This window comes from Daphnia pulex, chromosome 4 (genome assembly GCF_021134715.1).
Source record: "Daphnia pulex isolate KAP4 chromosome 4, ASM2113471v1".
In the NCBI taxonomy this organism is placed as follows: Eukaryota; Metazoa; Arthropoda; class Branchiopoda; order Diplostraca; family Daphniidae; genus Daphnia; species Daphnia pulex.
This window is the reverse complement of record NC_060020.1, coordinates 9,034,347-9,058,467: the sequence shown is the minus strand read 5'-3', so window position 1 is coordinate 9,058,467 and position 24,121 is coordinate 9,034,347. Positions and strand designations below refer to the sequence as shown.

Below are 24,121 nucleotides of genomic sequence, written 5' to 3'. Positions count from 1 at the left end.
GGGACAGCAGCAATGTTGAGAGATCTGACGACCCGAAGTATTGTGCTCGAAAGACGCTGGGGCACCAGGGAAGAGAAGCGAAGAGAGTAGAACAGCTGATTCAAAATCGCCATGGGGCATAAAGGCAAAACATTGAATGACACCTTCACACTAGAACTGTAGAGGAGATGAAATTCCAATTTCACGCCGTAGAAAGAAAATCACGATATGCAGCACAGCAAACAGTATATTCAAGGTAAAAGACACACTGTGAAACTATAAAAACCTAGAGAATAAACTGAAAATGTCGGGAGCTCAATTTGGTGCTGCCACTTCGGGTGCGACGCAGCAGACGACATATTATTAGTCAATTACTTATAAAGAATCAATTATGAAAGAGAATAAAGATAAACAGAATTTTCCAAACGTTATAGTATGTATTAATCTACCATAACCTTTATTTTCTGTCTCTTTAACGTTTAAAAAAATTCCCGAAGGATATTACCGAAGGAATCTTGTTTGATTTGGTTTTTATTTTCGAATTCGATTTCGTCTTTATTCTTCTTTTTACTTTGTATTTTCCCACTTTTATTTTTTTAACCCTTTTTGTTTTATTATTAACTCTTTTTGTTTACTATTTTTTATCTTTATTTTAATAAATTTGGTTGTTAGTAAAATTCCTATGCCTCCTTTTTTAACAGTTAGTCATCAACCAAGAAGTTGAAGAACATTTTAAAAATGTTAGATTATATTCATTTTGAAGCTCTGGGTCATCTCTCCCTTCTTCCTCTGTCCTCTCCTCGGTCATCAAGATCTTCTTGCGGTCGTGAAGAGTTACCACCGATCTTCCACTTCCATTTACCTCCGAAAGCTTATTAAGAAGAATTTTTCAAAAATTACAAATTTAGTTTTCTTTTCCGACTTGATCGAGATTCGAACCCCGAACTATGCGAATGGTAGCCTGAGCTGATGACCATTAGACCATCATTGTTACGTTAATAGAAGGGAAAAAATGGGTATGATGGTAGTTCGCTATCTATTAGCCAAGACTCATGTAATGCAACATGTGACCGCATGATATAATTGTATTGTTACTATAGTAATAAGTGTTACTTTAACTTAATCTAAACATGAAGTGCGACGTGGGGAGGCGGGGCGAAGCCTCCGCCACACCTAAGTCGCACCACTCATAATATTATGAGTGGTGCGATTTCGAATATTTCGAATATTATGATAATATTGATAGATTATAAGTCAATTAGTTAATAAGAATTAATTAATTTAAAGAATAAAAGGAAAAAAAATTTCCAAACATAATAGTATGTATTTATTTACTATTTAACCTTGATTTTCTGTCTCTTTAACGTTTAAAAACATTCACGAAGGACATTACCGAAGGAATCTTGTAATATTTATTTCTCTTGTTAAAACCATTTTTTAATCCCTGAGGTATATTTATATACGAAGGTCCTTAACAATATAGGGTGAGGGGTATAGGGGGTAGGGTAGTAGTAGCTAGTAGTGAAATTCAGAGGGTTTAATGTCCATTTTGTAATCCTTTATACGTTTCTTCCCTGAATGACCAATCGTCACCAAATTTTTTACATAATTCTGTCAAAATTTGATACATTGCGTAACGGGTTTTTCATTTGTTTTTAATACTGTTTTAGAAATTTGTATTTGTTACCTAGCTGGTCGCCGAATCCTAGTTAGTGAATTCGCTTTTTTTGCGTAACCTTCCAACTGTCAGTGCATGCTCAGCAGTGTAAACAAAAACAAAACAAAAGTTTGGATCTTCCCTAGCAAGACAAGTTTTCTGCTACGGGAGTGGAGAGTATTTATTATTTGATTTTGTTTTTATGTTCGATTTCGATTTTGTCTTTATTCTTCTTTTTACTTTGTATTTTCCCATTATTACTTTTTTAAATCTTTTGTTTTATTATCACCTCTTTTTGTTTACTGTTTTTTGTCTTGATTTTAATAAATTTTTTGATCAAGTAAAATTTCTATTCCTCCTTTTTTTAACAGTTAGTCATCAACCAAGAAGTTGAGGAACATTTAAAAATGTTTGATTATACTCATTTTGAAGCTTTGGGTCATCTCTCTCTTCTTCCCTTGTCCTCTTCACAGTCATCAAGATCTTCTGGTGGTCGTGAAGAGTTACCACCGATCTTCCACTTCCATTTATCTCCGAAAGCTTTTTAAGTGTAATTTTTCAAAAATTACAAATTTATTTTTCGAGATCGAGATTCGAACCCTAAACAATACGAGTGGCAGCCCGAGTTGCTAACCATTAGACCAACATTGACATTTTTATATAAGGGAATGCGTGGCCTGGTTGGTGAGTACACCAAATAATGTAACAAAAGTCGAAGTAAAGCAATGGTAATATCGCTAGCGACGCTACCATCGGTATCGATTTCGGAACCGGTCGTAAAACACTTAGGTTATATGCCTTAATTATAAAGATTTTTTCAGCGGTGGTTTAATCTAACTGCTATAAGAGCACATCCATTTCTTTGTAGTAAATATGTAACTAATAATTTTTCTAATTCCATGTTACTATAGTAATAAATATTGCTATAACTTAATCTAAACATGAAATGCGACGTGGGGTGGCGGGGCGAATCCTCCGCCATTCATAATTCGCACCACTCATAATATTACAGATTATTTTTCAATTAGTTATAAAGAATCAATTATGGAAGATAATAAAGGGAAACAGAATTTTCCAAACGTTATAGTATGTATTAATCTACTATAACCTTGATTTTCTGTCTCTTTAACGTTTAAAAAAATTACCGAAGGACGTTACCGAAGGAATCTTGTTATAAGATGTGTACATCAATGTCCAATACACCATTTTAAGTCTATTGAATCAAAAAATTTATAGAGCCATTCATGAACAAAAATTTTTAGAAAAACGCACATCACAGCCCTTGCATTTTTTAAAATTATTCAAGTTATTTGAGTTCTTTTGTCGAATAGTGGAGTTCTATTGTCAAGCACTTGAGTTCTGAATAGCAGAGCACGCCAGAGCACGCCAGCGCACGCCAGCGCACGCCAGCGCACGCCAGAGCACGCCAGAGCACGCCAAAGCACGCCAGTGCACGCCAGAGTAAGCCAGTGCACGCCAATGCACGCCAGAGCACGCCAGAGCACGCCAATGCACGCCAGTGCACGCCAGAGCACGCCAGAGCACGCCAGAGCACGCCAGAGCACGCCAGTGCACGCCAATGCCCGCCAGAGCACGCCAATGCACGCCAGTGCACGCAAGAGCACGCCAGTGCACGCCAGAGCACGCCAGTTTACGCAAATGCACGCCAGAGCAAGCCAATGCACGCCAGAGCACGCCAGAGCACGCCAGAGCACGCCAGTGAACGCCAGAGCACGCCAGAGCATACCAGAGCACGTTAGTGCACGCCAGTGCATGCCAGTGTACGCCAGAGCACGCCAATGCACGCCAGTGCACGCAAGAGCACGCCAGTGCACGCCAATGTACGCCAGAGCACGCCAATGCACGCCAATGCAAGCCAGAGCACGCCAGAGTACGCCAGTGCACGCTAGAGCACGCCAGAGCACGCCAGAGCACGCCAGTGCACGCCAGTGCATGCCAGAGCAAGCCAATACACGCCAATGCACGCCAGTGCACGCAAGAGCACGCAAGTGCACGCCAGAGCACGCCAGTTTACGCAAATGCACGCCAGAGCAAGCCAATGCACGCCAGAGCACGCCAGAGCACGCCAGAGCACGCCAGTGCACGCCAGAGCACGCCAGAGCACGTTAGTACACGCCAGTGCATGCCAGTGTACGCCAGAGCACGCCAATGCACGCCAGTGCACGCAAGAGCACGCCAGTGCACGCCAATGCACGCCAGAGAACGCCAATGCACGCCAATGCAAGCCAGAGCACGCCAGAGTACGCCAGTGCGCGCTAGAGCACGCCAGAGCACGCCAGAGCACGCCAGTGCACGCCAGTGCATGCCAGAGCAAGCCAATGCACGTCAATCCACGCCAGAGCACGCCTATGAACGCCAGTGCATGCCAGAGCACGCCAGTGCACGCAAATGCACGCCAGAGCACGCCAATGCACGCCAGTGCAAGCCAGAGCACGCCAGAGCACGTCAGTTACGCCAATGCACGCCAGAGCACGCCAATGCAAGCCAGAGCACGCCAGAGCACGCAAGTACACGCCAATGCACGCCAGAGCACGCTAATGCACGCTAATGCAAGAATGAGTACGCCAGTGCATGCCAGAGCACGGTTGAGCACAGCAGAGAACAGCTCAGCACTTGAAGTTGCTATAATATTTATTTCTCTTGTTAAACCATTTTTTAATTACAGGATGTGTAAATCAATGTCCAATACACCATTTCAAGTCTATTGAATCAATAAATTTATAGAGCAATTCATGAACAAAAATTTTTAGAAAAACGCACATCACAGCACTTGAATTCTTTAAAATTTTTCAAGTTATTTTAGTTCTTTTGTCGGGAAGTGGAGTTCTATTGTCAAGCACTTGAGTTCTGCATAGCAGAGCACGCCAGAGCACGCCAGTGCACGACAGTGCACGACAGTGCACGATAGATCACGACAGAGCACGCCAGAGAACGCCAGTGCACGCCAGAGCACGCCAGAGCACGCCAGAGCACGCCAGAGCACGCCAGTGCATGCCAGTGCACGCCAGAGCACGCCAGTGGATGCCAGTGCACGCCAGAGCACGCCAGTGCACGCCAGTGCACGCCAGTGCACGCCAGAGCACGCCAATGCACGCCAGAGCACGCCAGTGCACGCCAATGCACGCCAGAGCACGCCAATGCACGCCAGTGCACGCCAATGCACGCCAGTGCACGCCAATGCACGCCAGAGCACGCCAATGCACGCCAGAGCACGCCAGAGCACGCAATTACACGCTAATGCACGCCAGAGCACGCCAATGCACGCTAATGCAAGCATGAGTACGCCAGTGCACGCCAATGCACGCCAAAGCACGCCAAAGCACGCCAGAGCACGCCAGTGCACGCCAGTGCATGCCAGAGCACGCCAGAGCACGGTTGAGCACAGCAGAGAACAGCTCAGCACTTGAAGTTGCTATAATATTTATTTCTCTTGTAAAACCATTTTTTAATTACAGGATGTGTAAATCAATGTCCAATACACCATTTCAAGTCTATTGAATCAATAAATTTATAGAGCAATTCATGAACAAAAAGTTTTAGAAAAACGCACATCACAGCACTTGAATTTTTTAAAATTATTCAAGTTATTTTAGTTCTTTTGTCGGGTAGTGGAGTTCTATTGTCAAGCACTTGAGTTCTGCATAGCAGAGCACGCCAGAGCACGCCAGTGCACGACAGTGCACGACAGAGCACGACAGAGCACGAAAGAGCACGCCAGAGCACGCCAGTGCACGCCAGAGCACGACAGAGCACGCCAGTGCATGCCAGTGCACGCCAGAGCACGCCAGTGCATGCCAGTGCATGCCAGTGCACGCCAGTGCACGCCAGAGCATGCCAGTGCATGCCAGTGCACGCCAGAGAACGCCAGAGCACGCCAGTGCACGCCAATGCACGCCAGAGCACGCCATTGCACACCAGAGCACGCCAATGCACGCCAGAGCACGCCAGTGCGCGCCCATGCACGCCAGAGCACGCCAATGCACGCCAGTGCACGCCAGAGCACGCCAGTTACGCCAATGCACGCCAGAGCACGCCAATGCACGCCAGAGCACGCCAGTACACGCCAATGAACGCTAATGCAAGCATGAGTACGCCAGTGCACGCCAATGCACGCCAAAGCACGCCAATGCACGCCAGTGCACGCCAGAGTACGCCAGAGCACACCAGTGCACGCCAATGCACGCCAGAGTACGCCAGTGCACGCCAATGCACGCCAAAGCACGCCAATGCACGCCAGTGCACGCCAGAGCACGCCAGTGCACGCCAGAGCACGCCAGTGCACGCCAGAGCACGCCAGTGCACGCCAGAGCACGCCAGAGCACGCCAGAGCACGTCAGTGCACGCCAGTGCATGCCAGTGCACGCCAGAGCACGCCAGTGCATGCCAGTGCACGCCAGAGCACGCCAGAGCACGCCAGAGCACGGTAGAGCACAGCTGAGCACTTGAAGTTGCTATCCCTGAGGTATATTTATATACGAAGGTCCTTAACAATATAGGGTGTGGGGTATAGGGGGTAGGGTAGTAGTAGCTAGTAGTGAAATTCAGAGGGTTTAATGTCCATTTAGTTATCCTTTATACGTTTCTTTCCTGAATGACCAATCGTCACCAAATTTTGTACATAATTCTGTCAAAATTTGATACATGTCCTAACGGGGTTTCATTTGTTTTCATTACTGTTTTAAAAATGTAATTTGCGTACTTGTTACCTAGCTGGTTGCCGAATCCTAGGCAGTGAATTCGCTTTTTTTGCGTAACTTTCCAACTGTCAGTGCATGCTCAGCAGTTTAAACAAAAAAAAAAAAAAGTTTGGATCTTCCCTAGCAAAACAAGTTTTCTGCTATGGGAGTGGAGAGTATTAATTATTTGATTTTGTTTTTATTTTCGATTTCGATTTCGTCTTTATTCTTCTTTTTACTTTGTATTTTCCCAATTTTATTTTTTTAACCCTTTTTGTTTTATTATTAACTCTTTTTTTTACTATTTTTTATCTTGATTTTAATAAATTTGGTTGTCAGTAAAATTCCTATGCCTCCTTTTTTAACAGTTAGTCATCAACCAAGAAGTTGAAGAACATTTTAAAAATGTTAGATTATATTCATTTTGAAGCTCTGGGTCATCTCTCCCTTCTTCCTCTGTCCTCTACTCGGTCATCAAGATCTTCTTGCGGTCGTGAAGAGTTACCACCGATCTTCCACTTCCATTTAACTCCGAAAGCTTATTAAGAAGAATTTTTCAAAAATTCCAAACTTAGTTTTCTTTTCCGACTTGATCGAGATTCGAACCCCGAACTATGCGAATGGCAGCCTGGGCTGATGACCATTAGACCATCATTCTTTCATTAATGGAAGGGAAAAAATGGGTATGATGGTAGTTCGCTATCTATTAGCCAAGACTCATGTAATGCAACACGTGACCGCATGATATAATTGTATTGTTACTATAGTAATAAGTGTTACTTTAACTTAATCTAAACATGAAGTGCGACGTGGGGTGGTTGGGCGAAGCCAAACACCTAAGTCGCACCACTCATAATATTATGAGTGGTGCGATTTCGAATATTACGAATAATATAATAATTATGATAATAATGACAGATTATAAGTCAATTAGTTAATAAGAATCAATTAATTTAAGAGAATAAAGGAAAACAAAATTTTCCAAACATAATAGTATTTATTTATTTACTATTTAACCTTGATTTTCTGTCTCTTTAACGTTTAAAAACATTCACGAAGGACATTACCGAAGGAATCTTGTAATATTTATTTCTCTTGTTAAAACCATTTTTTAATTATAGGATGTGTAAATCAATGTCCAATACACCATTTTAAGTCTATTGAATCAAAAAATTTATAGAGCAATTCATGAACAAAAAGTTTGAGGAAAACGCACATCACAGCACTTGAATTTTTTAAAATTATTCAAGGTCTTTCAGTTCTTTTGTCGGGTAGTGGAGTTCTATTGTCAAGCACTTGAGTTCTAAATAGCAGATTACGCCAGTGCACGCCAGCGCACGCCAGTGCAAGCCAGAGCAAGCCAGGGCACGCCAGAGCACGCCAGAGCACGCCAGCGCACGCCAGAGCCCGGCACAGCACCTCAAAGCACGCCAGAGTACGCCACTGCACGCCAGAGCACGCCAGTGCACGCCAGAGCACACCAGTGCACGCCAATGCACGCCAGAACACGCCAATGCACGCCAGTGCACGCCAGAGCACGCAAGAGCACGCCAGAGCACGTCAGTGCACGCCAGAGCACGCCAGAGCACGCCAGAGCACGCCAATGCACGCCAATGCACGCCAGAGCACGCCAGTGCACGCCAGTGCACGCCAGAGCACGCCAGTGCATGCCAGAGCACGCCAGTGCACGCCAGAGCACGCCAGTGCACGCCAGAGCACGCCAGTGCACGCCAGAGCACGCCAGAGCACGCCACAGCACGCCAGTGCACGCCAGAGCACGCCAGTGCACGCCAGTTCACGCCAGAGCACGCCAGAACACGCCAGTGCACGCCAGTGCACGCCAGTGCACGCCAGTGCACGCCAGAGCACGCCAGAGCACGCCAGTGCATGCCAGTGCATGCCAGTGCACGCCAGAGCACGCCAGAGCACGGTAGAGCACAGCAGAGAACAGCTGAGCACTTGAAGTTGCTATAATATTTATTTCTCTTGTTAAAACCATTTTTTAATTACAGGATGTGTAAATCAATGTCCAATACACCATTTTAAGTCTATTGAATCAAAAAATTTATAGAGGAATTCATGAACAAAAAGTTTAAGAAAAACGCACATCACAGCACTTGAATTTTTTAAAATTATTCAAGTTATTTCAGTTCTTTTGTCGGGTAGTGGAGTTCTATTGTCAAGCACTTGAGTTCTAAATAGCAGATTACGCCAGAGCACGCCAGCGCACGCCAGTGCAAGCCAGAGCACGCAAGTGCACGCCAGAGCACGCCAGTGCACGCCAGAGTACGCCAGAACACGCCAGTGCATGCCAGTGCATTCCAGAGCACGCCAGTGCATGCCAGAGAACGCCAGAGCCCGCCAGTGCATGCCAGTGCACACCAGAGCACGCCAGAGCACGCCAGTGCACGCCAGAGCACGCCAGTGCACGCCAGTGCACGCCAATGCACGCCAGAGCACGCCAGTGCACGCCAATGCACGCCAGAGCACGCCAATGCACGCCAGTGCACGCCAATGCACGCCAGAACACGCCAACGCACGCCAGAGCACGCCAGTGCACGCTAGAGCACGCCAGAGCACGCCAGTGCACGCCAATGCACGCCAGAGCACGCCAATGCACGCCAGTGCACGCCAGAGCACGCCAGTGCACGCCAGAGCACGCCAGTGCACTTATGAGCACGCCAGTGCACGCCAGTGCACGCCAATTCATGCCAATGCACACATAATTCAATGGAGTAATTATTATTTTATAATATACCGGTAAAGTCACCGGGCCAGGAAAGATTGGCGCCTAAGCAAGTAACTTTTGATCGTCGTCCTTCGAGAAATGAGGTGAGGTGTTACAATTGTAACAAATCTTCGGCAGCTTCGGAAAAAAGATCAGCCGGTCCGACGAGGCAAGGCCGGCAATGAATGTGATCGTCCCAGAAGTCTCGAAGTCTATAAGCAGTCCGTTCATCAATGCGGAGTTGTTCCGAGTTGGTGAGTTGAGAGCTATGGTAGACTCTGGTGCTAAAACAGTGCCATTAGTGAAGGAATGCTGCTGGGTCGTTCTGGGTTTGCTGTACTGCTCCCTTCGAAATAATTATTTATCGACGGAACTAAAACGGACAATGGGATTGGGGAAGTTTCGCTCACGATTCGATATAAAGGAACAGTGGTTAATATAAAAAAGTGGCAGTAGTGAGGGTAATGTTGTATCCATTATTATTGGTTGTCGAGTGTATCGTAAAGAGTGATGCCATGATCAAAGGAGTGGAAGGGGTGGCAAGAGTAATCATGCCAAGTGAATTGAATGTAGGCCAGAACCGTAACGTTGAAAAAATTGAACAGGTGCTTCCCGCTGATACGCAAAGTTCAGTAAGAGAATCGTTCACGGTTGAGCAAGAGATCGACAGTGAATACGTGCAAACTACTGAAGAGCTGAAAAGTATGGGAGCCATCCTAGGAGCAGAAGTGTCAGCAGCGTCAAGTGATCCGCTTAGCGAAACAACTTTTGTACTAGAACCCGTTCCGTAATAAAGAGTTATGGCCAACAGTATGGGCTATTTTAAGTGCCGTTTAATTGCCGAAGCGTGATTGTAAACTGCGGATGGTGTCTACGGCTGGAGCATTAGGAGCAACGGGAGGTTGGATTACGCCGAGTTGAGTGTTAGAAGCCGAGAACGACATTCTAACTATACCTGTCATCAACGCAAATCCGCACTCTATTGGGCGAAGATCAGACAGAGCCATTTTAAAAGCGACGCCCATAGAAGAAAACAATATTCACCTTCTACTAAATAGTAGAAGAATATTGCTGGAAGAAATTGTTGGAATGATTCAGCCACACGACGGTACATCGCAGCCAGATGATACTCTTAATGACGTCACTATTGATGATCGACTCACCCCCCCCCCCTTGAAGTGGATAAGCTACGGAAGCTTTTATGTGAACATCGTTGGTGTTTTTCCGTTAAAAAGGTCAAACCCATCTGGCTAAGCATTTCATTCATACCAGATCGGCAAAGCCCATTCACTGTGTGCCGTATCACGTCTCGGCGGCAGAGCGGACACTAATTAATGATCACGTGGATAAAATGCTCTCTGACCGAATCATCCAACCATCGAATAGCGCATGGAGTTCTCCCGTCGTGCTCGTCAAGAAAAAAATGGTGAAATGCGTTTCTGTATAGTCTACAGGCGGCTAAACGCTGTTACTGAACGTGACGGCTACCCACTACCCCGAATCGAAGATGTTTTAGGACATCTGAGTGGCGCAAAATACTTCAGCAGTCTGGATCTCGAGAGCGGATTTTGGCAGATGGTGTTGGCCGAAGAGCATCGTGTGAAAACCACCTTCGTTACTCCAGACGGGCTATATGAATTCTTACGTCTGCCATTCAGATTTTGCGGGTCCCCTCCGCTCCCAGCTTCCAGCGCCTTATGGATCGAATGTTGCACGAACTAAAATGGAACGATTGTTTGTGTTATATGGATGACATCCTAGTGTTCGGGTTGACGTTTGAAGAACATCAAAGCAGACTAAATAATGTGTTGTCCGCCCTTGGTAATGCTGGCCTGGTACTGAACGCAAAAAATGGTTGTTTGGAGCAAAAGAGATTGTCCATTTACGACACTTGGTTGACAATAACGGCATTCGCTCTGATCTGGAAAAGATCGTGGCCATTGCGAATTTCCCAAGGCCAATGAATGTAACTCAGCTAAGAGCATTCTTAGATATGGCATCGTTCTATCGTCCTTTTATGCCAGGGGTGCGTTAAGTGAGTATGTCAAATATCAGTTAGGCGGACTTTGCCGGGTTGCCAAATTTCTTTTAACACAAAAACACTTAATTACACACACACCTAACACTTGTTGCGATTTCTCCTTTGTTTTCTTTTGGAGTACGGGTAAGTATTTCCTACGAGCTTGTAACAGGTAGTTACAACGAGTAATTGGACAAACTCAAAGTATGGGAGACAACTTGTATTGGTATGAAACACAGATGTACATGTTACATACAGTAACAGTTGGGTTATACAGTCCTGCGGAGTCTCAGGTAGACTCCGCTTATATACTAGTGAGGATGCTGACGTGGCTGTGCCTTGAGGGCACAGACTGTAGGTCAGTTTCCAGACAATCCAGATAGGGATCGTTCACGTGTATCTGGCGTGTAGCTTGCATGCTACCGCCTAATAAGGAGAGTGTCTCGGCTGTTGCTATGTGTACGGTTAAGGAACCGTTACATTCCTCCCTTTTTTGAAGGAAATGAATATGTTAGAGGAAAGGAAAGATTTCTCTTTTTTTATTTGATTTTTGCTTTGCCCAGTGACTGTCACCGAAGGTCAAGAATGAAAAGGTTACTGTAGGTCGGGGACAATGTCGCTTCCTCCCTTTTTTGAAAAAGTAGGGTATATGGTTAGTATTCTACGGTTTGCTACAATGGCTGGTCGCATATACGAATTGATTCCTCTTGATGTTGATCGTATTACGATCATTGTCAATCCCGAAGGAGTAGATCGAGGTCTGCAAAAATGTCGAAGAGTGCACGAAAACAAGTATTTGGCTACCTTTAAGGGCCGAGAGTTATTTTCTGTTTAAAGATGGTTATTACGACCAGACAGAGAATGTTTTAACCAAGTGGGATGCTGTCTATCCGGGATGGACAGCAGAAACCAAAAGGGAAAAAAGATTATGGTTAGTATACTTTTACATTTTTAAATGATTACATGTATACAATTTAAATCATTGTTCGTTTTAAAGGTGGCAGAAGGGTTTCAGAAAGTATAGGGAAAAATTTACTGTGATACAATCTCGGATTTTGTGGTGGATGGAGTCCGGGGTTGATGTATTTTATCCGGAGGGGCTGCGAGGGGCGTGGCTTCCTGAAGTGCGAGCCGTGAACGGTCGTCGTCGGCGTGGAAGGCGAACATCTGTACGACGTCGTAATAGTGCTATTCGGCACTACGATCCATCCGACGATGTGGTAGAGGATCCGTACGACTTGACGGATGACGACTGGAGATGGGCGCGTCGTTGTGCTCTTATGGCGTTGCTGGAAAGGCAGAATAACCATCAGCACGGAAGTCGGGGTTGGTGGAATGCTTGTTGCAGATTGTAAGTTGCTCAATTGACAAGTTGTTAGTAATGCATAGATGTAAAACGGTTTAGTGAAAAAAAGGGGAAAAATAAAGGCATATACTTTTTTATTACTGTTGTTATTACTATTTGTTATTATAATGGAAATTTATTTTTTTTTTTTTTTTACTTTTACTTTCACTTTCACTTTTACTTTCACTTTTTATTTTATTTTATTTTATTTTATTATTTTTTTTTTTTTTTACTTAAAGAGCTGGGGCTGAGGGGGGGACAATTACACAGCCGTCGTTCCAACAGAGACCTTTAATTGGGTCGATGATGGTGTGATTGTGGTTGTGCTGCTTTGCAATTGTTAGTCGAGGGTTCAAAGGGGCTGTTAATTCAATGTCATCAACTGTAACTTGTCTACGTGTTAGTATCGCTGGAAGGCGATGGCACGGAATGCAGGCGATAGCTAGATAGATACAAGTAAAAAGGATAATACATGCTAGGAGGCCTAACAGGCCATATTTGAAAATGTATATCCAGCTGGACATGTCTCCAAAATTGGATTGTTATTTAGTATCCAAAACAAGAGAAGAGAGGGAGTTGCTGCTGGATAGTTGTATCCGACTGATAAGTTCGGATAGGACATTCATTTGTTCAATAGTGTTCGATTCGTAAATTGAATGGTGATTTGGTAAATAGTTATAAGATTTTAGCGGGATATCGTCGAATTTTTTGACGAGATGAAGCTTGGTTAGATGTACGGAAGGTTCGTGAAGCTTCCAGTCATCATTTATCCATTGATATGTTTTGTCGTTAAGGGAGACGTAAGGCGATGTCCAAAAGCAATCTTGGAATGGGTGAAGTGACCATCCGTCTTTACCTATTGTATAATTTGCGGAAATTGCTTGAAAAAATGGCTGATAGCCGCAAGATGTCAGTTTTGCTGATAGTTGTATAGGTACAACGGCGCATTGTTGTAAAACAAGAGTGATGCCGCTGCTGCTGACTCTGCTGCATTTTTCCAAGTTTAAAGCTGTACCGGTTAATATGCTGTTTGATTGGGCCATGATAACTGCTTGGTTTCGTTGGATGGCTGTGATTTTGCAGTATAAATTTCTGATTTCGTTTGCTAATACTGTTTCATGCTTTGCTGCTTGGGCTTCAATGAATTGTCGGTTTTCAATATCTAGGATCTGGCGATCGCTGTCTGATATATTTTTTGTTATATTTTGGTTTGTGGTATTTTGGTTTGAAGGAGATGAGGGTTGGCTTGCTGTAGGTGTTGAGACCGGTTTTGGAGGGTTGGCGGGTAATTTGGGTGTGGTTGAAGTAGGCCTGCCGGTTGAAGATCATGCGAAATTTGGCCAATTTCTATCTCGTGATCTACGGTTACGTTGCTTTTGTAGGTCTTTCCACGCCGGGATGGTTTCTAATGGCATGGGTTTTAGTTCAGCAAGAGAATGTTGAAAATTCCATTGCTGAAGTGGATCAGAGATATTGCAGGTGGTAAATGTAAGGCGGGGAATGATAGTGGTGGGAATTAAGGCAATGCATTGTCTGTTCCATGACATTGATAGTAGCGATGGGTCGTATTCCCATTTCGCAGTTTGGTTGATTGAGTTACTGCATGTTAATAACTTATCAGGGGTCACGCAATCAGTCGTTCCGCGAATTGTAAGCTGCCCGTTGTAATAGGCGAATTTTTGTTGTGGAAACTTGTTGCGAGCGGTTATCGATTTACATAGTTTAAGAGAAAGCACCTGGGTATCTGTAACTGACAGGCAGTATTCTTCTTTCGTTTTTGAAAGAATTGTACCGTGAAATTGGGGAGTGATGCCGAAAAGGCGTGGTATTTCTTCTCCTTGATGTGTTGTCGTTGATTCCTTGGGGGCTTTGGATTCAAGCAGGTTTTCGTTCTGGATCACTTTCTCAAAAATAAAAAATTGATCGCTAGAGTCCGAGCAGTTAGCTAGAAAGACTCTGCCTGGTGCGGTTTCGTTTGCAGATGCTGAAAGGCATAAGTTTTGGTCTGTCAGGATGATTTGAATAGGTGTTAAATCATGACGTCCGGGGTCATCCGTTATCATCCAAGTGTCAGTGTCGTACGCTGCTTCGTTGCGGTCGCCATTGCATGATTTTGCAGCTATTTCATTGTCGCTCCACGAATGGATGCAATATGTGTCTCCGGTGAGCATGATTAAACCGGATTCTAGAAATTGGAAGTTCTGACCTCGCTCGATTGTTGAAAGGTATTCGTCTGAAGTTTCTATGTTGTCGTCAGTAGCGCAGGAGATAATGTTTACATTAATGTAAATATCCAATTTGGGATAGGTCAAGCAATATTTGGTGTGATTGGCGAGTCGAATTATTCCAGTTGGTACGTCATTCGTTGATCTTTTTCCGCGTACTCTTGGGTTAACCAACTGGATGTAGGTGTCTGGGACACCCATAACAGTTAATACAGTATCATTGGTACATAATATGGTTTTGTTATTGTTAAAAATTAGTTCTAGTTGTGCAGAGTAATCTTCTAATTTGGACTGGCTGAGTCCTCTTGTTAAGTTTCCGCGACTCGAAAGAATTGTTTTGTATGCGCATTCCGGTTCTTGGGTGGCATCGGGACGACGCCAAACGATGGTGAGATCGTTGTGGTTGGCAAATTCTTCATTGCTGGAGTTTGCAATTATTCCGAATGGTGATGTGACGGGACATTCGTGGCATTCTTTGGCAAGTTTGATTGCTTGTGTTACACAGTTTTTCGCAACGAATGTTTGGGTGGTCATCCATTGTCCTTTGCCGTCGGGTTCTTGTAAGAATTTCAGAGTGTCACCGTCTTTTGTCATAGGATTGGTATCGCACATTTGTGGGTATTGGGCAGATTTCCAACAGTCCGATGAACTGACTTTCAAAACTTGTTTTGTGTAAGTAGTGTCATGGGAGAGGAGGAAATTAGTCGATACTTCTTTTTGGGAGAGCCATTGAGTGCAGACGTACCCAGTCCAAGTAATGGGATCTTTGTTTTTAGTAATAATATTGTAAATTACATGTATAGACTGAAGAACAGGTGCCGGATTATTACAGTAATAGGGGTCTGATAAATCGATTGTTCCTTTGAAAATTGGGAGTGTACAGTTGCATGTGTCGATGAGGATTGCGGAGACAGGCGCTCTGGTGCTGAAGAAGAAGAGAACGACGAGTAGTGCTGACGGATGCATCTGATAAAAATTTTATAGGTTTGTATTGAGGCATTCTGATGGATCGTCTTAAAGCATGAGTATGCGGTGGTGGTGGTGGAGGTGGGATAGTGGATTTAGGGGGTGCTTGGCCTTTTTTCGGGCGCCCTGGTCTCCGTTTCACGGGCACTATCGTTTGATTCACTTCTGGGGCCGCTGGAGCCGTCTCCGTTTGATTTCCTATTGGCACAGGTGTTACAACTATACTTGTGGGGTTTTCCACAGGGGGTACATTTATAGTGGCCGAGGCGTCGTTTTGGTTTGACGCATCGTTGATAGTTACATTTAAATTTGGCGCATTTTCATTTATAACAACATTTTCATTCGCCGCGGTTGTGGCGTCTGAATTATTAGTGACATTTGGAGGGATCGTTTGGTTTCCGTTTGTTGTTCCGATTTCGACAGTATTTTTATATTTAGGGTCGCCGTTCCATTTTCTAAGGCGGTTGACATGTACGACGACTTGAAAATCGTCTTCTTGGTGGCGTACTACAAAATTTTGTTCGGAAAGTTTGTCGACTATGACGTATGGGCCTTCCCAACGCATGTAAAACTTTCCGGTTTGGACGCCGAGGATTTTCAGAAGCACGACGTCGTTTGGGCTAAAAGAGCATTCTTTTACCGAACGGTCGTAGTAATGTTTCTGTCTTTCTTGCGCCACTATTAATTTGCTTTTGGCCAATTCAACGGCTTCTCGCCACTGTTGAGAAAAGACGTTGTTTTGGTCAGTTAGGAACCGATTTCGCATAGGGGGCCTTAGATCAGTTGGCTCAAGTGCATCTCTGCCTTTGAGAAGGAAGAAAGGCGTTTCTCCTGTGCTGGCATGCGGCGTCCTGTTGTACGCCGCCACGACGTAATCAAGGTGTTCATCCCATTGTTTGGGATCTTTGTGGGCAAAAGGGGTAACCATGTCAATTATGGTGCGATTAACTCTTTCTACTGCACCGTCGGTTTGAGGGTGATAGATTGTAGTGCGCAATTGTTTAATACCTAACTGCGTGCACATTTCTTTCATCGCATTAGACATAAAATTTGTTCCTTGATCAGTTAGAATTTCTGAAGGGATTCCTTCTTCGTTTACGACATGTTTGATGAATTTTCTGATGATGGTTTGGGCAGTTGTGCTTTTTAATGGAACTGCAATTGCGTATCGTGTTACGTATTCCAACATGACAAGAATATGGTTGTTACCCTTTTGGCTGACGGGGACTGGGCCCACAATATCCATCGCCATTCGTTGCCAGATGTACTCTGCAATCGGGAATGGTTGGAGTGGGGCTTTGCATGTCCCGGCAACTTTTCGTTTTGCACATGTCAAGCAGTTGATGATGTGGATTCTTACATCTTTAGCTAACTTAGGCCAAAAATATTTGGCGCGAATTTTTGCGATAGTTTTTTCAATACCTTGGTGAGCAGCTAATTTGTGGTCATGAAATCTCACCAGGATTTCTTTACGTAGTTTCGCCGGTACTACAATTTTTCCTTCTGCATTGGCCAAAAGGCCGTTGGGAAGAATTTGGAATTCGTCTTGTTTATCGAATTTCCTTCTCTCTCCCACAGGCTTATCCTGTTCCACCATAATTGTTTGGCAGAATATATCTTCGTGTTGAGCGATAATCCAATCGTCAATTTCGAAGCTATTAGACACTATTAGGTGCACCGGCACACGGCTCAAGGCATCAGCGTTTTGATGCAACTTTCCGGGCCGGTATTTGATCTCCATGTCAAATTGTTGTAAGTAGAGAGCCCATCTTGTGAGGCGGCCTGTAGATTCTCGTTTACTCATCAAGTACTCGAGAGCGGCATGGTCTGTTACGATGGTAAATAACGCACCGTACAAGTAGGGGAAAAAGGCTTTTACCGTGTGAATGATGGCGTAAGCTTCTTTTTCGGTTGTACACCATTTGACTTGAGTTTCCGTCAAGTGTTTAGACGTATAAGCGATGGGGTTTTCTCTTGAGAATTTAACATTCTCCTCATGGACGTCCTGGTTTTCCTGAGGTTGAGGCATCTGGGAAAGAATTCCGCCGACTCCATATCCGCATGCATCCATGTGTATGATGAAAGGCCTGGTGAAGTCGGGATACGCGAGGACAGGAGAAGAGCACAATATTTCTTTGATGCGTTCGAAGCACGTCTGCTCCACAGTTCCCCATTTCCACGACACTTTACTTTTGGTAAGTTCGGTGAGTGTGTGGGCTTTTTCGGCGAATTGATCCACAAATTTTCTGTAGTAATTAGCAAATCCCAGAAAAGATCTTAAAATGTCCAGGTTTTTGGGTATTGGAAATTCTTTCACTGCTAGTAGCTTTTTTGGGTCAGCTTTTATGCCTTCGTGGGAGACGATGTGTCCTAAATATTCGACTGCATCCTTTGCAAAACGACATTTTTGAATCTTAATTTTCATACCTGCCTCGTTTAGAAGTGTAAAAACTTGTTCGAGGTGTGAGATGTGGTCCGCTAAGTTTTTGCTAAAGACGATAATATCATCGATGTATACCATTACAAAGGTGTTAAGAATGGGTTCCAAAATTGTTTCCATTGCTTTCTGGAATGTGCTTGGGGCATTACAGAGTCCGAATGGCATTCGAATGTAATGGAAGTGTCCAAATCTCTGCTTTGGGAGCGGTATCGTTGCTCGGAGTTTGGGTAGTTGTTGGTGTTGTCGGACCAACGAACGGCAGTGTTGGGCTGGTTACGTTGTGGTGGTCTTCCGCGTTGATTGGGTCCCAAGTAGAAGATGGTGTCTTCTTTTGATTCTGGTGACTCTCCTATAAAATTGATTTTACTTAATTTGGATTGTAATTCCTCTATTTTATGATTTTGTTGTTGTAGAGCCGTGGCTGTTAGGGTATCAATATTGGAACTGGCGAAGGTGGGTAGTTCGAGTATTCCATTGCTTGTCTGCGTTTTGTAGAGGGTTGTTTCACATCGTAATGCCGCTCTTTGCGCGTCATCCCAAGTGGTGACTTCCGGTAGCATTTGGTTTAAAACCATAAGAGTTTTTATTGGTTTTAGTATTCCTCGTAGGAGGATCTTGACGAGTAGATCGTTTTTGATCGATAAATTGTTGTTAGTTGTGTCGTCGTAGATAGCGTTGTAAGTGCTGTTGATTTTTTCGATAAACATTCTAACAGGCTGGTTGGGTTTCTGTGTTAGATTTTCAAGCTTTTGAATTTGCTTGTCCCTGTCAGCTGGATGTTTGAAATGGTCCTTGAGCGCTTGCTTCCAAGCTGCGTAAGTTTCGTTCGGGTGAGCGCGGGTGCGCTGGGAATGCCATTTAAGGGCGGGGCCTTTGAGTCTTGAGGCGAAATTTTGTCTTTTAACGTCGTCATTCCAATTGTGGATGATAGCGATTGCTTCGGCTTCAGATAGCCATGATGAAATATATTGGTCTGTTGCGTTGCCGCTGAAGGAGGAAATGGCTTGTGTGTCTTCGCGCCGGTTCAGGGCCGTGATGAGGTCCTGTAGAGCGTCCGCCATGACTGGGGGAGCGATTACCTCTGGGTTTGGTTGTAGGAAGAATTCAGATATCTGGGGTTGTGGGGAAGGGCTAATCATAGGCTGGTCAGAGTCGGTAGATGGTGAGTCAGGTTCAATTTGATCGTGTTGGCTACGTTCGTTTAATATCTTAATGGCTTGATCGTTAGCAAGTTGGGAAACTAACAATGAGTCTTGTAGGGTTGCAACTTGTGAAGTTAAGGCTGCGTTTGAATTTCGTACAGACAAATATTCTTCTTTTAATCGATGGAGTACGGATTCCGTTTGATTGGTGTCAGCAATTTGCCCTTTTAAATTTTTGATTGTAGTCTCGTAGATTTTGTTTTCGTCGGAAACTCGTTCCAAGGTTTGTCTGAGTTGAGTGTTTGTGTGTTCAAGGTGATCAACTGTTGGGTGGGTAAAAGCTGGCACGATTGAGGTCAGCTGTTGCTGCGCAAGTTTATATTGGGCCGAAAGTTGGGCGTAGTTCTGATTTACGTTAGAAAGTTCAGTGGTGCGTGCTTGAATGTCTGCTTTTAAAGATGTGTTTTCGTTGGACAAAATTGAATTAGCTAAAAGAGATTTTTTGTAGTGGAGATTGATATCTGTTAATTCTTTATCGGCGTCTGCAAGATTTGCTTTATCAGAAGATAAATTCTTTTGTGATTCTGCTAATAATAATTCTTTTTCGGCTAGTTCACGTTTGATGGTTTGATTTTCTACGCTGATATTGTCAAGTTGGGTTTTGTATAAGGCTGTACTGATTTTAATTTGGCTCTGAAGACTTGAAATTTGTTTGTGCAAGGCTGCGGATTCGGATTGAAAGGATAGTTCTTTATTACTAAAAGTTGTAAGAGCGTCTTGTAGTCTAGCGGTGCTGTCTGCGTTTGTTGCTAACGAGAGTTGAAGGTTGCTGGCAAGGATAGCTTTTTCGTTAAAGGTAATCTGTAGTTGTTCTGCTAGTTCTTTGGTGTGAAAGTTTGCTGTTCGGGCCGTGGCCTCGTTTGAAAGTTGCAAACGGGTTGTGTCGGATTCTAGTTGGGCAATTTGTTTTTCTGCTTTTTTAAGTTGTTTTTTAAGCGTTTTGTGTTCAGTTTTTTTGTGTTGAATTTGTTGAACTAATATAGACGTTTGTTTCTTATCGGTACTTTGGGAAATTTGGAGTTGAACGGCTTTAATGGACTATTGGCAACTTTCAACGGCGTATTTATATAAGATTAGGTCGTCTACGAGTCTATTTCGCTTTTCGTTTGGCAGAGTTTCTTCGGAGTAATAATGGGTAAGGGTTTGGATGGAAGTTGGGGAAGTTGAAGTCGGAGGACTATCAGCACTTCTTGCTCGTTTAATTGGGGGTAGGGGAGGATAAAGGCCAGGTTGGTTAGGTGTGGGTGGTCGAATCGTTCGAGAGCGAACTGCTGGGGCGGTTGTTGGGGTATCAAAAGGACTTTGGAAATATGGTAGTATTTGAAGATTGTTGTAGGCTGGGGGATCGATGGCAATAGGTTCGATAGTATCAAATGCTGATTCGATAGGTAAAAAGGGTATAAGGTTGTAGGTGGTGGTTCGATGCTAAGTGGTGTGGTATACGTCAAGGCTAGTGCATCAGAACTATGTGGCGTTACGACAGATTGATTGTTCATAACTCACGTTTTGTGTTCGCGGGGACTGGAGACGCAGGAAGGCGTCCGCGACGTCGAGCCAAGGGCCTGACCGGTTGGTCTGTGATTAGAGCTGTCTCGAAGATGATGGAAGGTTCGGGCTGAAAGATGTTGAAGATGTCAGCTTCGCGCAGGCACGTTCACCAAATGTAACAGGTAGTTACAACGAGTAATTGGACAAACTCAAAGTATGGGAGACAACTTGTATTGGTATGAAACACAGATGTACATGTTACATACAGTAACAGTTGGGTTATACAGTCCTGCGGAGTCTCAGGTAGACTCCGCTTATATACTAGTGAGGATGCTGACGTGGCTGTGCCTTGAGGGCACAGACTGTAGGTCAGTTTCCAGACAATCCAGATAGGGATCGTTCACGTGTATCTGGCGTGTAGCTTGCATGCTACCGCCTAATAAGGAGAGTGTCTCGGCTGTTGCTATGTGTACGGTTAAGGAACCGTTACAAGCTACAAGAGCAAAGGTAGTTAACTACCTACTCTGTTATTTAACAATTGTTAAATAACAGAGTGAATCAATATGATAAATTGGGAAATAACCTCACGTATGAGTATGTGTATTGACTCGTATCTCGATGTACTGAGATAGAGTGAGACAACTTACAAAGTATATTCTAGTTAAGAGAGGAACACAGAGTTAATTTCTAGAACACTTGTAGCGGTGACGCTTTCTCCTTGCCAGAGCCGTAAGGACGCTTCACTTCTACCCCGGGTGAGTCTAAAAAGTCACCCAGTTCTCCACACCACAAGACTTCACCAGTCAACGCTAGATGGCAGAATGGGTTTAGCTCGACAGTAGTATCCCTCCCCCCTACGAAAACAAGACAAAGGAGAACACGTTACGTTGTCGAATTGTTTAAAAATATGTCGTTTTGCTTTTTCTTCTTTTTCCGACAAAAAAATAGTAAGCTCATTCTGGCGGGTTCTAAGGAAGTCTTCATTGGTCAATAAGCTGAGTCACGTGACTTTTGACAAATGAGCGTTTACGCTTTGCAGCCTATTTACTTTATGCACCCCATGATTCGCTGAAACAGCCAAGCCGCTCCACGCTTTATTGAAGAAATACCCAACCGGGACAGAACGACCATCGTGAAAACAATCGTCGTACTAATCTGTGTACGTGTCGTCGCAAGCAATGGGCAGTCTGGCCAGACCGAAATTTATGGGTAAAATATTAGCGGGATAAATGTCTTACGAAAAAAATGAGAAAGGCGCTCGTTTAATTCAATTTAGTGGGATACGCGTTAAGTAACACACACAATTATTTTAATCACGTGCATATTATTCAGAAAAAAATAATTAGTGCAATGTTCACTTAGTAGCGCTAAAGATCTAGCGCTATATTTTTAAATTAATGATTTGCTTGGAGCGAGCCGCCCAAAACATAGTAGACAGGCAGTGCTTAGCGCTAAAATGGCGAACCGGCCCGCAATAATCGCTACAGACATGCGCGCGCCTGTACATGTACAGTCTTGCTTGAAAGTTTCTTAAGCAGGAAAATTGCTATATTTTTTAAATTTTAAATTGGTTGAAGGTATACTGAAAAGCCCACTGTTGTGATTCATTATGAACACCAACAAGATACGCACAATCGAATGGTTGCGGAAACCAAGGGGGTTGCAGAACCAACTGTGTCTGACGCAGCAAGACGAATGAAGAACGTCATCAACGCGAGAAGTTCGTCTGTATTAACCTAGCTCGACTGAAGTCTATCTGTTCCTTCTTCTTGTTCGTTGTTGCTTCGAGTAACAATACATGATCTATCAGTCCAGATCTTACAGAACTAATTGTGTGCATCTTATCTTTTATTCAACATTGTGTGTAAGTATTAATACGATTATCAATGCTATTAATACTATGTACATCCAATTGAGACATTGAGTAACTAACTGGAATATGATATGCTCACAGGTTATGGGCCCAGCATAAACGCTAAGCCATACGTTTAACATTCCATGATGGATCAAAACTATTCTCTTGATGTGATCAAACACTTAAAAAGATTTGATGGAAAATATTTCATTACGTGGAGACACAACATGGAAATGATGTTCACATTGAAGAATCTAAGACCCATCGTTGAGGTATGTAACCTAATTTAATACATTAGAAGAGAATATTCTAAATTCTAATCCTCTACTCACTGTTGAAATCTTACAGGGTTTAATCATTGAAACGGTTCAACAGTTCGAGGAGGTAGAAGATAACCAGCTGGTAATCAATGCTGCTGAGATCGAAGAGTGGAGAATGAGAGACTGCTACGGTAGATTCCTTATCTTCAACAGCTGTGATGAAACAAGGAAGTTTGCTCTCCTCAACAGCAGAAACAGTCATGAGATGTGGACAAGACTCGAGACGCAATACCTTCAGCGTGCTGCCGATAACAAACATCTCCTCCACAGAGATTTTCTCAACTTACGACCCACTGCTGGTGAAGATATCATGGTACACATTACTGCTCTGGAATCAATGGCAACCGAACTCAACGACCTTGGAGTCAACATCACTGAGCACGATTTGATTACAACCATCATGTGTAGTCTTCCTGCTAGATTCGGTTTTCTTGCATCTACGTGGGACAACATCCCTGATAATGAGAGATCCATGGATGCCCTTCGAGCCAGAATTTTCTCAGAACAAAGAAGGATTGAACTACGTCGTATTGAAGAGCAAGCGTCCCTACCTCCACCACCCGAACGTAACAATAGTGCACTTCAGGCCAATGGAATCAAAAGAACTCCCTTTATACGTAATGCACGTGGAGGACGAGGACGTGCAAATGGATCACGCGATATAGTAAATCGAGATACTGCTTAGTGTACCTACTGTGGCAAATCGCGCCACTATGAATTTGAATGCAGACTTCGGATTGCTCAACAAGGGGAGAAACAACCGACACCACCCAAACGTCCGAACAACGACGACAATGGAGGTTCGCGACCCAACTTCTCTCTCATTTCTGTATGCTGTCTTCCTGATTGAGATCTAAATGGAATTGTATTGGATTCTGGAGCGACTCACCACATGTGTGGAGTACTTTCCTATTTCACCGATATATGCGATATTCCACCAAACAGCTGGCCGATCAATGGAATTGGTGGGAAAATATTACACGCTGTCGGTGTCGGAACTATCAAGATGACATCATTTGTCAATGGAGTCACCGTAGAGGGAGAATTGAAGAACGTTCTCTACGTGCCCGATCTGGGGGTGACTCTCATTTCCATTGCAAGTCTATCTATCAATGGATACTCTGTATCGTTCTGCAACGAAAATGCTAGTATACAAAAAGGAAACACCATCGTGATGACAGCTTCAAGATCCGGCGAAG

The 24,121-nt window shown here is 44.0% G+C and overlaps 2 protein-coding genes across 2 annotated transcripts; one reads left to right on the top strand and one right to left on the bottom strand.

The window, feature by feature from the left end:
- Positions 1-11,286: 11,286 nt before the first annotated feature.
- On the bottom strand, positions 11,287-21,232 carry LOC124192240. Its single transcript, XM_046585446.1, has 2 exons — positions 20,763-21,232; positions 11,287-15,617 (listed from the first exon to the last, which is right to left on the bottom strand). The coding sequence occupies exon 2, from the start codon at positions 15,615-15,617 to the stop codon at positions 13,752-13,754; it is 1,866 nt and encodes a 621-aa protein (XP_046441402.1). The 5' UTR covers positions 20,763-21,232; the 3' UTR covers positions 11,287-13,751.
- A 1,490-nt stretch (positions 21,233-22,722) lies between these two features.
- On the top strand, positions 22,723-23,664 carry LOC124192087. Its single transcript, XM_046585237.1, has 2 exons — positions 22,723-22,874; positions 22,951-23,664. The coding sequence occupies exons 1-2, from the start codon at positions 22,746-22,748 to the stop codon at positions 23,605-23,607; spliced, it is 786 nt and encodes a 261-aa protein (XP_046441193.1). The 5' UTR covers positions 22,723-22,745; the 3' UTR covers positions 23,608-23,664.
- Positions 23,665-24,121: the final 457 nt, after the last annotated feature.